Source organism: Lacerta agilis, chromosome Z (assembly GCF_009819535.1).
Source record: "Lacerta agilis isolate rLacAgi1 chromosome Z, rLacAgi1.pri, whole genome shotgun sequence".
Lineage (NCBI taxonomy): Eukaryota > Metazoa > Chordata > Lepidosauria > Squamata > Lacertidae > Lacerta > Lacerta agilis.
Window position 1 is genome coordinate 23,898,720 of NC_046331.1, and position 15,350 is coordinate 23,914,069.

At 42.7% G+C, this 15,350-nt stretch overlaps 1 protein-coding gene across 3 annotated transcripts in view; it reads left to right on the forward strand.

The window, feature by feature from the left end:
* Positions 1 to 15,350, forward strand: part of GAB3 (GRB2 associated binding protein 3) — an 83,418-nt gene that overhangs the window by 49,461 nt on the left and 18,607 nt on the right. For all 3 annotated transcript variants that reach the window (XM_033137344.1, XM_033137346.1, XM_033137345.1), the window contains exons 2-3: positions 3,410 to 3,713; positions 11,825 to 12,041. In XM_033137344.1, coding sequence (XP_032993235.1) covers positions 3,410 to 3,713; positions 11,825 to 12,041 — 521 coding nt within the window. The remainder of the gene's footprint in view (positions 1 to 3,409; positions 3,714 to 11,824; positions 12,042 to 15,350) is intronic.

A 15,350-nucleotide genomic window follows, 5' to 3' on the forward strand; every position in this document is an offset into this window, starting at 1 on the left:
GTGCACAATGGTTGCATTCACATCACAGTTTATTCTGTTTTGATTACTTTCCTCAAACTGTTAAATTCCACATTATATTTTGTGGGAATACGTTTTGGGATTTCCCGCGCTTTTGCCGCTTTGCAAATCCTCCCGCGCTACTGCATGGAAGGAAAGAGGATCCGGCCGAGATTGGTGCCTGGATCCCTCCGCGCCTGCTCGAAAGCGCGCCAGGAAGCCTCCTGGTAACGGTCAAAGGCTTGTTTCCCGCCCGGAAACACTGACTATTGCAATGCTCTGATTGGTTTATGCTTGCATGATGACGCTGTTCAGTTTGTCAATAAATGGCCCCTGCTCTCTTTTAGCGGTGTGTAGAAACAAGAGAGAAACGAAAGAGAAAGAACACGCACAGAGAGTAGTTGGGAGAGCGCACCCCAACAACTGACTGCAGTCTTTTTTATTTGGCCTCTTTCCTGCCTTCGGCCACACCTTTTGTTCTACTTCTTGCTGCCTATCCTATCCTCTTAAAAACATTTGCAACGCCCGAAAACTCCTCACGACCTTCAGGAAAACTTCATAACCAGCGGGACCCATCATAACCAGCCGGAGCAGGCTCTCAGACGGCTGGTTATCCCAGAAGCTGGTTATCCCGACAATATTTGAGCCTTCAAATGATGTAAAAGCCACTTCCAGGCATTTTGCACAGGTTTTGCATTCATTTCTGTATTTTCTTGTAAACAGTTTTTTTTTCTGGATGCAAATAACCCAGTAATTCCTGTACAGTATAGGGAAGTTTTTAATGTGCAATGTTTTACTGTGGTTTTATAATTTACCAGAAGTCGTCTAGAGTGGCTGAGGCAACCCAGTCAGATTGGCTGCATATAAATTGTTGTTGTTGTTGTTGTTGTTGTTGTTGTTTGTTGTCATCATCACAAAGCTTGCAGTATATTCTACTGTAGTTCCAGAAGTGGCTTACTGCTTCACTGCTGCCTGCTGCAAGGTAGCCACCATAGGATCCAAGGCCATTGATATGGGTGTGGGGGCAAAGTAGAGGGAGCTTTTGCTGAGAGCTTCATCAAACCTGGAGTTGGCTCTGTTCTGGGTTGTCCATAGTCCACCCTCCCCTGTGGTGAAGTTGAGGCACCCTTTCCAAATGTTTGGCCCATCACAGAGAACTTTGGGTTGATGAGAGAGATGGTGCTCATTTGGGCTGGTCTCTCCTTTCTCTCTGAAAATAATGGTTCTCTTTGCTTGTCGATCCCATACTAGCCTCTGGATCATGACACATAACAGCCATTTCCTGAAATCCCAAGTGACCTGAAGAGACTATTCAGCTGCCCAGACTTTGTTAGCTCAGAGATGGAAAGAAAACATAGTCCCTACCAAGGAAGAATGGCAGATAAAACTGATGGACTATGCTGAAATGGCAAAACTGACTGGAAGAATTAGGAATCAGGAAGATTTAAAATTTAATAAGGAATGGGGAAATTACACAGTGTATTTTAAAAACTACTGTAAACGCATAAAATCATTAGTAGGACTAATATGACACTTGGAGCTAAAAGTTGAATTATGGATTAGTTAAAAGATTTGATAAAATTGAAGTAACAGACGAGATGCAGGAGAAAATGTTGTCATAAGGATCCACAAAAGAGCAGGAGGGAAGTCAAAGGGGATTTGTTTATTATATCTTAATTGTTTTCTTTGTTGTTGTTTGTAAACCTGGAAATCCAAAAATAAAATTAAACAAAACAAAACAGGCTGCTTTGAGACTCCTTAGGGTAGTGATAAAGCGGGATATCAAATCCAAACTCTTCTTCTTTTCAACTGTTAGCATCTGCTGTATGTGATAGGAACTGTATATTTACAGTTTGCACATACTTCTGAGGGGCAGTGGAAAGAAGAGAGACCTTTGATTTTGTTTTAGGCGATGCTGTGGGTGAGGTGCTTAATTGCTAGATTCTGGCTTTCAAAAAGCCCCCATCTCTGTATCACCTGGGGGGAGTGAGAATCTCTTGTCAACAATCAGGAATGGTAACTTTGGCTAATGGGTTGTTTCTAGACAACCTGTTTATTGAGCATTCTCTCTTGATTTGTTTGCATCAGGGTTTTTTTTGGGGGGGGGGGGGATTATGCAATGCCCACTGTTTACCTGGCATCCATTCCAACTTGTTTTAGAGAGAAGTTATATGAAGTCGCATCAAGCAATTGTTACCAACATTTTTTTCATTGCATTTTTCCTTATTACAAAAAACTGTTGTTGTTTTTTTGCGGAGGCAAGGCAAGGGACTGGTTTGTTGCACAAGAGGATCAAATCCAATTTGATTATGCTATCTAAATTTGCTGGTATGCAATTGAACCTGCAAAATGGTAGTAGTCTGGAAGTGGCCAGCGTAAGTTGTCCCACCCCACCCCCCAGTGCAGAACAGGTTATCATGCAACCCTGTTCACATTCCTGGTTACTTCTAGTTTAGATTGTTCCCATGCGTGGTGCTAAAAAGTTGTAACATGACTTGGAAATTCAAACGATAGTTTGGTTAAATGAATATAAGTTAGTTTTGCTTGGTAAGTAAAATGTGTGTAAAATTGCAACGAAGTAATTAAAAATGATTGCAAAGGACTTGCAGTTATATATTAATATGATTATTTATTTGTTTGTTTATTATTACTTTGCATTACCTGACATTTTCAGAAGGTAAAATTAACCCTTTTTGGTTTTCTGAATGCAGGTTACATGCTTCTTCATCAAATATAGACTTACCAAGCTAAATGTTGTCCAGTCACAAAAATAATAGCAAATTTGAATTCCTCACACCCTAAAACATATTTTTAAGAGCCCTCACAGAAGAAAAGATTGCCACATTGCCAGTGCTGAAGAAAGATTCAGCTGCCAGTACAGTTGGCTTTAAAGAGAGGGGTCACCATCTTGTCTTTCGTCTTCAACAGCAAAATATCTGAGACCATGGAAAGCTGCTGCCAGACAGAGCATCATGGTCAAATATAATATTAACTAAGAGCCTTTGAGTCTAGAATGATAAACACCCGCTGCCTATCACACAATGAACCTCATGATCCTATCTAGATTTGAAGATGTTTCTTATAGATAATCAGTTTTGTGTGGATACCTATTTTGACATCTGGAGGTCTTATATTAACTTAAGATGAACAATACTGGTGGTTAGTGTATCATTAATGTGAGTTGATAGGAGTATTATCATTATTATTCATGTTCCTTTTTTGTTTCATTCATTCTTTGATTTTATTTATAACTAAAAATAAATTTCTGATGCAGCCTGAATCTTTTCTGATGTAAATGATGCAAATTATGCTCATCTGTATAGGGGGGAAATTCCAGAAGATTTTCCTATTTAAATTATTTTGGCAGACACACATAGCCACCAACAATCCTTCTTGCTATTTTTTTCCTCAGGCTTGGCGAAAGCGCTGGTTCGTGTTGCGCCAGGGCCGAATGAGTGGAAACCCTGATGTCCTGGAGTATTACCGAAACAGCCATTCCAAGAAACCCATCCGGGTGATCGACCTGAACGAATGTGAGGTGGTGAAGCACTCGGGCTCAAGCTTCATCAAGAAAGAATTCCAAAACAACTTTGTCTTCATTGTGAAAACGACTTACCGCACCTTCTACCTGGTGGCCAAGTCAGAGGAGGAAATGCAGGTTTGGATACACCACATCACCCAAATCTGCAACTTTGGACATTTGGAAGATGGAACAGGTAGGAATGGAAAGATGGATCAAACTCATGCAAAAGTGGTTCATTCACTGTTAATATCTTAAATAGATCACAGCTTGGTTGGAGAAAGTCTCTGACCACGTGGAAGCATTTTGCATACCTATGAAGGGGGTATTCCTTCCCACCTCTCAAGTTTTTTGAATCTTGTGTTTTTGAACATGCTTGTAAAAGTTTCCCTGACCAAAACCTCTTTTAAATATATCTGCTTTTTATCTGAACTGTAAAGAAGCAAGCACCAAAATCTTAAAAGAGGCTTTCACAACCTGGGGTTCTCCAAATATTTTGAACTACAAATCCCATCAGCCCCAGTTCAAAACCTCTGGAAGGCACCAGTTTGGGGGAGAACTCCCTTTAAAGAGGCAAGTTTTGCAGTCACAATTCTCCAAGAGATTTGCAGCCTGCACTTTCATTTTAATGCCGTGTGCCCGGGAATGAATCATCTTGCAGATGGCTTGTTGATTACGAGAAATATTTCAGTGTCCCTTAAAAGAAAAAAGGGGAAACTAAAAGCCAGTTTTCTGATGTTATCACTGGAACATACCAAATCTATATACCACTTTAATTTGCTTTTAGACTTTGAGGACATGGCTTAACGTCAGATGCATTTAGCCCAATGTATTTATTGATTGAGGGGATGGGTTGCTAGATTCCTTAGCTTATATTATCAGCCAACATAGCTGTAGCTCAGTATATTTGCAAGGCAAAAGAATCGCTGAGTAGCAGGCATGCCACAGGGCAGAGATGGGGAACCCTCTGGATATTTGCAGGACTACAATTCCCATCAGGCTTGACCATTGGCAGTGCTGGCTAAGCTGATGGGAGCTGAAGTCTAACAACCTTTGGAGTGGAGGATCACATTATCCCCATCTGTCCCTCAAGAAGCACTGGAACATATGAAACTGCCTTATACTATGTCGGACCAATGGTCTATGTGGCTCAGTATTGTCTGCATTGATAATCAGTGGTTCAGGATTTCCGACGGAGAGTCTCCCAGCCCTACCTGGAGATGCTGAGAATTGCAGGGACTTTATACATGCAAAGCAGAGTTACAGCCATTCCCACTGTGGTTACAGGTATAATTGGCTGATATTGGGGAAGGGGCTCCTTTAAGTACTTTAGTCCCAGGCCATGCAGGACCTTGTGTGCTAGTGTTAATACCTTGAATTGGGCCTGGTAGTTCGTTGGCAGCCAGTGCAGTGCTCTGAGAGATACATGGTTCCATTGGGCTGTCCCACTTACCAACCTGGCAGCAACATTTTACACTAGCTGCAGTCTCTGGATGGTATTAAAGGGCAGCCTCACATACAGTTCATTAAAGTAGTCCAGGCAGGATGGGCCAGTGGTTTATGAGTCTGGTAGCTTCCTATGCATCATAAAAACAGAGGTACTTCAAGGGTCTCCAGTATATACATCATGTTCTCTCCTATCTTGCTCTGTAGTCATATGTGCAAGCTTCAATGATTTTTCTTTTCCCAATTAGTGCTTCATCTTATCAAATGAAGCTTTATTCTGTTGGTGAAAGCAGACTGCTGCCTTGATTGGGGAGCAGGGAGCAGGAGGAAGAGAAGGGGGAGGGGGGAGAATGAGAACAAACATAGAATCTCTTTGCTCCCTCCATAGAAAATGGACATACATAATTTATGGTCCGCAGATGCTGCCATGTGCCTTTAATGGACCTCAATTTTATTACTAGGCTCTTAGGAAAATGTGCAGAAGGCCACCGGCTTCTGTCCTTGGAGCCTGGCTTCAGATGTCGGCACAGCCCAAAGGGACACTTTTGTATTCTCACTTGCTCTCCCTGCAAAGAGCATTTGCTAATGGGCTGGAGAGAGTACTCAGAGAAATTAGTGCTCGCCAGTTCTGAACCTTGGAGATCAACTTTCTGCCCCTTTATTCTGTGTGACTTTTGCTGTCTGTTTCTCAGAGACATTGTGCATATGCTGTGGATTAGCTGCATGTGAGCTAGCCATGTTCATTAATTTCAGTGGGACTACTCTTGAGTAGGACTAACATTGGCTGTAGCCCATGGCTGCCAAGGAATGAACAGGAGCCCCTAAAATGGCCTGTAGAGGGTTGGGGAGATCAGACTCCAACCTGCTGACAAGATCCTGATCCTTTTACCTTGGCTATAATATTTGTTGGGAGGGGGAACTTTCAGACTCTGTTACTTTAATTACTCTATGTGCTGCTTTCCTGCTCCTTAGTGGCTCTCAAAGCAGCTTATAGTCAACAAAATACAAAACTGGAAACTGGAACAAAACAAATATCCATAAATAAACCCAGCAACCAGAGCACAAAAATCAAACATGGTCATTAAAGTATTCAGGGGAGAAAACCTGTAATATAATTGGAAAAGGTGTTGTCTTAATATTTAGTAATCTTGTGTGGCACCAGAGAACTAGTTTGTTATCAAAAGCAAGGAAGTGAAGGGGACAGAGGACGGAATGTGTTTGTGAGCCCACATTGCTCAGACCATGGTTTCAAGGTTAGGATTTCTGAACAAGGTACTTCTTCCTTGGGTATGTCCATGTTGACAGTTCAACTTGCTGCAAGACGTGGCCTCTGTCTCATTACCTCTGTCTCCAAAGCAAGTCATAGGCTCTCAAAGAGGAACTCCTTTGCCACTCATCTGAAAAGTGGGTTTGCTTGCACGTCATTAAGCAGTACCCTTAAGCCTTGGATACCCAACATGATGCCTCAATACTTTGTGGGACTACAACTCCCGTTATTTCTGACCATTAGCAATGCTGGCTGGGGCTGATGCAAGTTGGAAGTCCAACAACATCTAGAGGGCTGTGTGTTACCTACCCCTGCCTTAAACTGTTCATGTCAAAATTTATTTACTGACAGGTGTAAGAATCTTTGAGATTCCTAATGAAATCACTGTAAACTCACCTCAGGGGTGGATGATCAATGGTAGAGCATCTGCTTCACATGCAGAGGGTCCCAGTTTCTTTCCCCTTCCCCAGAATGTTGACCTTAGAGACTGGGAGCATTTGCTAGTAGAAGCTTTTAAAAAGCAAGCAAGCAAGCAAACCCAACTCTCTCATAATTTGAGTTCTCATTTGCATATAATACCCCTTCCAGAATACATTCAAAACACTTGCCCCAGATGTACATAAAGCAGGGACCAGACTTCCAGCCCATTAGCTGATCCCTGCTAGATGAGCTTGCTCCTTTTTTCAGACGGCCTCCCTCCCTTTACAGCCAACACTGATTTTCCTTCCCTGCATCTGGTGGGTTGTCTGCCCTTTTTGTCTCTTTAAATATGTTCACAATCGTATGGGTGCTGTTTTTATCTTCCTATATACATAAAAATTTAAGGCTGTCATCATGCAGCCACCATTGGAGGATTTGGAATGCCACATCACAGGGTAGGGGATGGGGGGGGAGCCAGCTTTTAAAATGGCAATTTTAAACAACAGCAGTTTGGATGAAGGATGGATGGAGACACACAGAGGAGTTTCGAGGGGAAAGGCCGATAGGGAGTTTGAAAGAGCTGTGAGGGTTTTGGGTGAGGTGTAAAGGGACAGGGTGGGGAATTGGCAAGGGGGTTGAGGAGTGGTGTGGTGTTGGTGAGCAACATAAGCTGGGGGGCAGCCCCTGTTGATTATATACCTGAAGAATCACATATCACCAGTTTTAATTTTCATTCATTTGTTTATTCCGAGAACAACAGCAGACTGTGCAAGTGGCCAGGGATAGGGAGAACATCCACAATGAGGGGGTGCCAGATTGGGGAAGACAGGCTTTGGCTATGGAGTGTTAAGGCAAGGGGATTGTTGAAGGGAGGTGAAAGAGGGGAGGTGGGTAGAAAATGGAATGGTCTGAATACAAGTATTGTAAAATAACCGTCACACACAAACACACACACACACACACACACACACACACACACTACTCAGCACAATACTGTCCAGGTGTTTTGGACTACAATTCCCATCATCACCTGCCATCACAGCTGATGGGAGTTGTAGTCCAAAACACCTGAAGGGTGCCAGGTTGGGAAAGGATGTTTTCTACCTTTTTCCCTGGGAGATGTAAAATGGCTTACAATAGATTATGCAAACTGAGGGATTCTTGTTTCTTCCATTCAGTGGGCAGCTTCATTTGCCTGAGTCTGAGTTCTCTCCAGAGATTTGGATTCTAGCCTTGCCAGTTTTATCTGAATGTCACTGAGGTTTATCTTCAAGGATCACACAGCCCATTAGAAACCCTATCACTATTAACAAGGGCTCCAGACAGTTGGAGCAGATGGATGAAATCCATCTTACCTCCGGCACTCCCCAAACGGGCCAGTGCCTGGAGAGAGAGAGAGAGAGAGAGAGAGAGAGAGAGAGAGAGAGAGCACAGTATGGAGAGATTTTTAATTGCGCTGCCTCCTCCCTCCAGTAATTGCAAAAAGAGCTCACAATGCACAAAACACCCAGCAATGATATGTCGTTCAGAAGACATATTGCATCGTGCTCCCTGCCTCCCTGAGCAGTGTGATTTTCCAAGGGTGGTGCTTTGGGTTTCCTTTCAATGAAAGATCACTGGAGATTTAATGATTTTGTTTTGTTTTGTTGTTACTATTTTGGTTTACTTACTCGTTCCCATGTTGGAGCATGGGAGGGCAGTGACAGGCAGCATTGCACTCTGCAAAACAGCAGATCCATCCCCCCACACCAGACCTCCCCCCTCACACAGAGAAAGGTAGCCTAAATCCCCCCTTTCCCTTCATGTTACCCTCTCTGCCCTCAGTAATCAGATAACAACCTTGAACCCTTTGAAGATGCTATTCTATCAGCTGGTTAAGAAGCACAATGAGCCTATTTATTTATATATAAGCATATATACCGCCATATATAGCTATATTTTGCAATCAAGCGGTGCATCAATTCCATGAAATAAAATAAATAAATGCCCCCCCCCAATAACCAATTTAGAGAATGCCTGACCCCTCGCTGCTCTGGTATCCTTATGGGTCCACCCCCCCGCCCCCCAGAATATGGTGTCTGATTGGCTGAGCCTGCTGTCACTCTCATCCTGGGGTGGAAATGATTCAGTTTAAAATGGTGAATAGTTGCAGCCTTGGGGACAGTGAGCAGCACTTCACTTCCTGGCATGGGCAAGGGGGGCAGCGGGGGCAGCTGTTGCCCCCCCCCCCAGTAAAGCAATAGAAATACTTAACTGACCAATGACATCAGTTCTGCCTCCCCAAACAAAACTCCTGGCTACACCCATGCTTCCTGGTGCAGGACCATTTGGTGCTACCAGCTCCCTAGCCTCTGGCTGCTTGGGGAGGAGGGCACCTAGGCTCTTTGGGTAAGGTGGTTACCTAGGCCTTCTAGTCTGGCTCTAACTGCACCAGTTTTTGTGGCATGAGTTCTTTCCCCAGAATATTTGACTTTTTATGCCAGATTTGGCCTGGGACATGTGCAGGAAGATTGATTTTGCAAAATAGAGGCCATTTTATCCAGTGGGTCATTAATTACACCGTAGTATAGTCTGCAAATTATTTTAATACTTGTTCAAATGCCACTTTAAGGCGCAGCGAGGACTTCCAACACTTTCTAGTTAAGCTGACTTTGCAAGAATGGCAGTGCCATTGCCAGACAAGAAGGCACTTCCAAAGGACACAACACCCATCTCCCTTTAGCAGTAATCCCGATAGTTTAAAATATTGATCTTGCAACCTTTTTGGAAGCAGCATTGCTGGCAGCAGCATTGCTCATTTCCATGCATCAGATTAACTCTGTATCTGAAAAGCTGTTTGTGTTCCAAATTGGTCCATGACTCATTTAACAGTAAGATTTAAGTGGCTTTTCTAAAATGTGTAGGCTTTCATTGTAGAGATAATGTAAATGCATGCATGAGTTTTCCTTTGCTTTAATCAATAAGTGTGCACTTGAGTGTGTGGCCGTTTATAGAAATAGATGTAGATCTTGCAAAGGCTTTAGAATGACACCTTGCTGGGTAGTAAATACTCAAAAGTGGTATCCTAAGAACAGATCAATCTTGATGGAACTGCTTGGCTGAAGAACAAAAATGCTGCCATCTGCTGGTCTTATAGAGACAGGCGATCTGATTTTGCAACTTGAACAAAGATTTGGAAGATAGGAAGCTGCCTTATAGTGAGTCAGACCATTGATCCATCTAGCTTAGTATTGTCTACACTGACTGGCAGCAGCTCTCCAGGGTTTCAGTCAGGGAGTCTTTTCCAGCCCTTCCTGGAGATGCTGGTGATTGAAGCTGGAATCTTCTGCATGCAAAGCAGGTGTTCTGTCACTGTAGTGGTCCCTTACCATGAGTTGATACCAGTCCAGTCTGGCTCCTCATTTTTTGTTTTCTGTACCCCTCCATCCTGCCCCATCCCTCTTTTAACTTGCAAATTCCACTTATCCATACTGAGGCTCGGAGGGGCTGGCTTGTCTCACTGCCTCTGTGTTTCTCAGGTGGTTTGAAAAGGACCATGCGGAACACCTGTCTGGGGGAAGTGTTTGGCTGTACATTTTGTAGACTACAGTTTGTCTTCCCGCAGTATAAACACTTTGCTTCTTGGAAATGTTGCATTAGATAATATCTTGGCCTCGTTTCCCAGATACTGTTTATGGGTTAGGGAAGCTGAGCTTCTCTTTAATGTAAACACTTGGTGGCTATCCATAATGGAAAAATGTGACTTTAAATATCAATTGTTGTTGTTGTTGTTGTTGTTGTTGTCAAGATTGGGTTGCATACTGCTGTAAAAGCAGTGGGGGTGGTATGGCCATATTAGGGGCTTGGGGGGGGGGCTGTCTCAATATATTCTAACCACCCTCCGCACAGGTTGGGGAAGCAGCCTTATTATAACTTTTTTTAATTATTAGAATAACACATAGAGCAAAAAATACACAGTGTGAAATATTATTTTATTTATGAATTCCCTTTAAATATATGTCTCCAGCCAATTTATGCATCTTGAAATTATTTAGAAATTAAATAATCAGTCAATCAGAATAATAAGAAAACAGAAATAGTTTTTGAAGCAGTGCTGAAAAAAAACCCTAAAAACCCTCTGAAGGTAAGTTTAAATACCATACAAAAAGGCACCCAGCATTTTCATCCAGCTGGAAAAGCCTGTTGAAACCAAAATTTCTCCAGTTGTTTAGGAAATGCGGATAATGGCTGTCTGTTGTATCTCAAAAGGGATGCTGTTCCACAGAATAGAGGCAACCACATTGAAAACCCTTCCTTATGTAGGCTTCTGATATTTGGGAGACTTTAAGGAGTCCTGCAGAACGCTACCCAAGTGGATACCCATGTTATCCTTCCCTTTTTTGCTGTAATATCTTTTTGGCATTAATAAAATCCCCATCACCTCAAAGTTCATTTCATTAACACAGTCCCTCAGGAAACATAATAGAGTTCTCAGTGATAATAACAAACACCCCAAACCTAGTATTATCCAAGGCCCATCTCTCTCTCCCACCCCACTCCACCAAAATATGTTGAAATTCTGCATGGGTTTCCAAATGCTGCAACTGTATGAGTCCATTGGTTGATTATAAATACAGCTCTCTCTCGCTCTCGCTCTCTCTCTCTCCCTCCCTCTCTCCCTCTCCCCCCCCTCTCTCTCACACACTGCTTGGTTGTAAAAGAAAAACCCTTAAAAGCTCAAAATGATTTACGTAAAGAATAAAAGAATAACATCAGTTAAAAAACTGTTTTAAAAAGCTATTGAAAACATTCCATATAACCCATGTTGTGAACATGTCGCTTAAATTTAAGTTTTCTTTTAAGTCAGCCGAGATTATTTATAACCTCCTTTTAAATGTTGGCCCTGAAGAAAACAACAGAAACCAGGTATACATCAGTACTGATTGTTTCAGTCTAATTTGGCCACAGCACATAAGCTTTCTTCCAGTGCTGACCTCATCTTCCTCAGTACTGTAGATTTACTCTTTGTTCCAACAATCCTGAACGGACAGAAGGTAAACAATGAAGAAATTAGTATAGGCCACAAATCCTTCACTGCGCTCCTTGGAAAGAATCAAGCCCCTTACAGGATCAAGGCCAAACTGACTTCCTGACAAGCACCGTCAACTTATAACCTTTACTTTCCTTTGTCACAGATTCCGGAGACAGCCTCTCCCACACCACCACTTCCCCGCAACCTTCACCAGCCGCCTCTGCCCACGCCTTGAGGGTTGCAGACCCTTCCCTTTTGGCCGACCAGGCTGCTGCGGATGCTTCTGCTGCAGAGGAGACGGCAAGCGAGTCAGAGTCTGTCTTCCTTCCTGACTATCTGTTCTTATCAAACTGTGAGACCGGAAAACTCAGTCATGTCAGGTATCACCATAACTCTCTCTGATACAACCTTCCCCAACCTTGTGGCCTTCCAGATGTTGCTCAAGTGCAACTCCTATTAGCAACCCTGTGCTGGCTGGGGCTGCTGTGAGTTGTGGTCCAAAACATCTGGAGACCAGTGAGTTGGGGAAGGTTGAGTGCCTTTCAGTTGGGGGGGGGCAAAACAGGGTTATTCCCAAAGTAAGTTTGGGTCTAAGGGGACTTAGCACATAGAAGTATGTAAGCTCATAAATTGTGGTCATATCTTCACCTTATATTTAAAGCTCTACGGTGCCACTTTAAATAGTCACAGCCTCCCCCAAAGAATTCTGGGAGCTGTAGTTCATTAAGAGTGCTGAGTTCCCTATTACCCTCACAGAGCTACAGCTCCCAAAATTCTTTGAGGGACGCCATGATTGCTTAAAGTGTTATCATAGTGCTTTGATTGTATGATGGGAATGCCACCTAGATTGGTGGCTGAAGTAAGATTCAGCCATGGCAATGACATAGAGCCCTCCACACCTGAGGGCATAAAGTTAGCTTAGGAGGCACAGGATAGGCTATGTGGCACATAGCTCTGCCTGCTCTTTGCCTCTCAGCACCTGAGGCTTTGGGTAGCTGCCTCCCTTTGCATTGTAGGGTCAGCAGTGTCAAGTTGATGTTAACATTTCTCCACATGGTTGTATTGCCAAGTATTTTTCAGAATGTTTTTCATAGGCCGATGGGCCAGACCCATTGCACGTGCGGTTCTTCCTACATTTTAGTAAGGGTGTGGGAAATGCAGGGCTACATACACACCATGCACTTCAGTCTCATTCTGCTTCCCTAGAAAAGATTAATGGGAAGTGTAGTTTATTCCTCACAGGGCTACAATTCCCAGCACCTTTAACAAACTACAGGTCCCAGAATTTTTTTTTTTTGGGGGGGGGGAGTAATGTGATTTAAATGCATGGGTATACACAGCCTAGATAGCCTCTTCTTCTATATTCTAGGAAATGGTCTTATACCAAGTCAGACCATTGGACCATATAACTCAATACTCTCAACATGGCTGATGAGAGCTCTTAAGGTTTGCAGATAGTCTTGCCCAATCCCTACTTGGGTATTCCAGTGGTGGGCATGGCCAGAGGCAAAAGTGGAAGTGACCAGAAGTGAAGCAAGCAATAGACGTGACTTTGTACAACACACAAACACAAAACATACACATCTCTCCATCCAGCCATGGAAAAGGCATCTCAGTTAGAGGACATATTCCAACCAGTAAAAACACTCAAGAAGTGTGCAGAGGGGTGTGAGAATCCCAGGAACTAGCTAAAAGGGCATGTAATGCCCCATTTCTTCTCCTACTTGTCACCTAGGTTGGTGGTTGAAGTAAAATTCCACAATGGCAATGAGACAGAGCCCTCTACACCTGAGAGCATTAAGCTAGCTTAGGAGACACAGGTTCCTTATCCCAGTTGTAAATTTTCCCAAAAGAAATAACAGTCCTACCCTCCCAGATCTGTCTTCGTGTGGGGCTCCCCCATCACATTCTGTTCTTGCTTTGGTGGGAGAAAGCTACTCGTGTTTCAACTGAAAGAAAAATGCAGGAAACCTTAAAAGTCAACCTGACCTATAATCCCCAAATTTCTTCTTTGTGCTTAAAACGGCAATCAGATGCGGAATATTTTGAAACCAAAAAAACCCTCCAGAGTGCCTCTTCAAGTCAATATCCTCTTTGTTTTCAACGGTGGCTGTAACAATAACATGAGTACCACAAATGCACCCACGAGAGAACAACATAATTGCCCTACAAATAAAATTACTCCTCTATATTGTAGTCAACAAAATGTTCTCCTCAATGGCTTGTCCTAAAAGCTTTCCTGGAAAGGCAAGGTAGAAATGAATAAAATAAAGCGAGGGGGATAATTTAGGACACAAAGCAAAATTAAGCACTCTGGAATTATTTCAGTGGTTATGAGAGTTAAGTAAATCAATGAGAGTTGATTCCTCAGTTTTAGCACAAAGACTAAAACAAAACTTAAGTATTTTGTTGTCCTTTATCTCTGATACTGTTTAGAGGAAAGTAAAAATTAAACAAAAACTTGTGGGATGAAAAACAAATCCTTCCACTCCCCACCAGGCAAGTATTAAATCACCATATTAAAAATGTTCATACCACGCTTTTAAGCAAATTCTGGAAGTTAAATAGGGTTGTTATTCTCACAATTGACTTCATATTCCACCAACCGCCTCAAACTAAGCAGAATGCAGAGCTATCCAGCAGTGGGAACGGGATGTTTAAAGCAGTACTGTATTTGGACATTTTGGCAAGATAAGAATGTGCATCCCTCATGTGCATCTGAATTGCAAGGACATTTGGGGTGGGGGTGGGACGGAACCAACAAGGTCAACTATGCAACTTAATTTTTTTGTTAACAACATCAACAGTGAATTCCATAATCATCCATCAAACAAGAACCACAATTAGCATATATATCCAAAGGCATTTCAGAACCATAAATTTCAGATTGCTTGATGAAGTTCCAAAGCAGTTTTTCCCATTCATTCCAGAGAGATGCTGTTCTCTTTGGAGCAAAACCTCAATCCCTCTTCCCAGGGAACTCTTGAGAATTTTTGCTCTGTGAGGTGAATAGGGGTCTCCTAAGAACTCTCAGCACCCTTAACATATGTCAGTTTCCATGAATCTTTGAGGGAATCCAGAATTGTTAAAGTGGTATCACAGTGCTTTAAATGTATGCTGTGAATGTGGACTAAAATAGAATATTTTTAAAAAAAAACACACAAAAATTCACACTAACCAAAATAATCTAATCATAATTTGAGGTATTGGTTGGAAAAAAGAGGGAAGAATAGAATGAAGATGAGCACAAGAAGATTAAATTGGGCTGCTCAAGCCCCATTTTACACTAAATATCCTGGGAAGAATTAGAGCATGTGTACTCTTTACATTTTTTTGTATTTAAAAAACCCTCTTCATCCCTGTACAATTCAGGAAGAAGGAAAGCAAAAGCACATTTCCTGCCTTTCTCATATTCACTGGTTTGCTTAGTTAAGAGATTTCTTACCTGCGCTTCACCACAAGGTCCCTGGGTGGGTTACAACCTGAAGGAGCATCTCCACTCCCATTATTCAGCCCGGGCTCCAAGGGCCTTCTGGCGGTTCCCTCACTGCAAGAAGTGAGGTTACAGGGAACCAGGCAGAGGGCCTTCTCAGTAGTGGCACCTGGCCTGTGGAACGCCTTCCATCAGATGTCAAGGAGATAAATAAGTGTATGACTTTTAGAAGCCATCTGAAGGCAGCCCTATATAG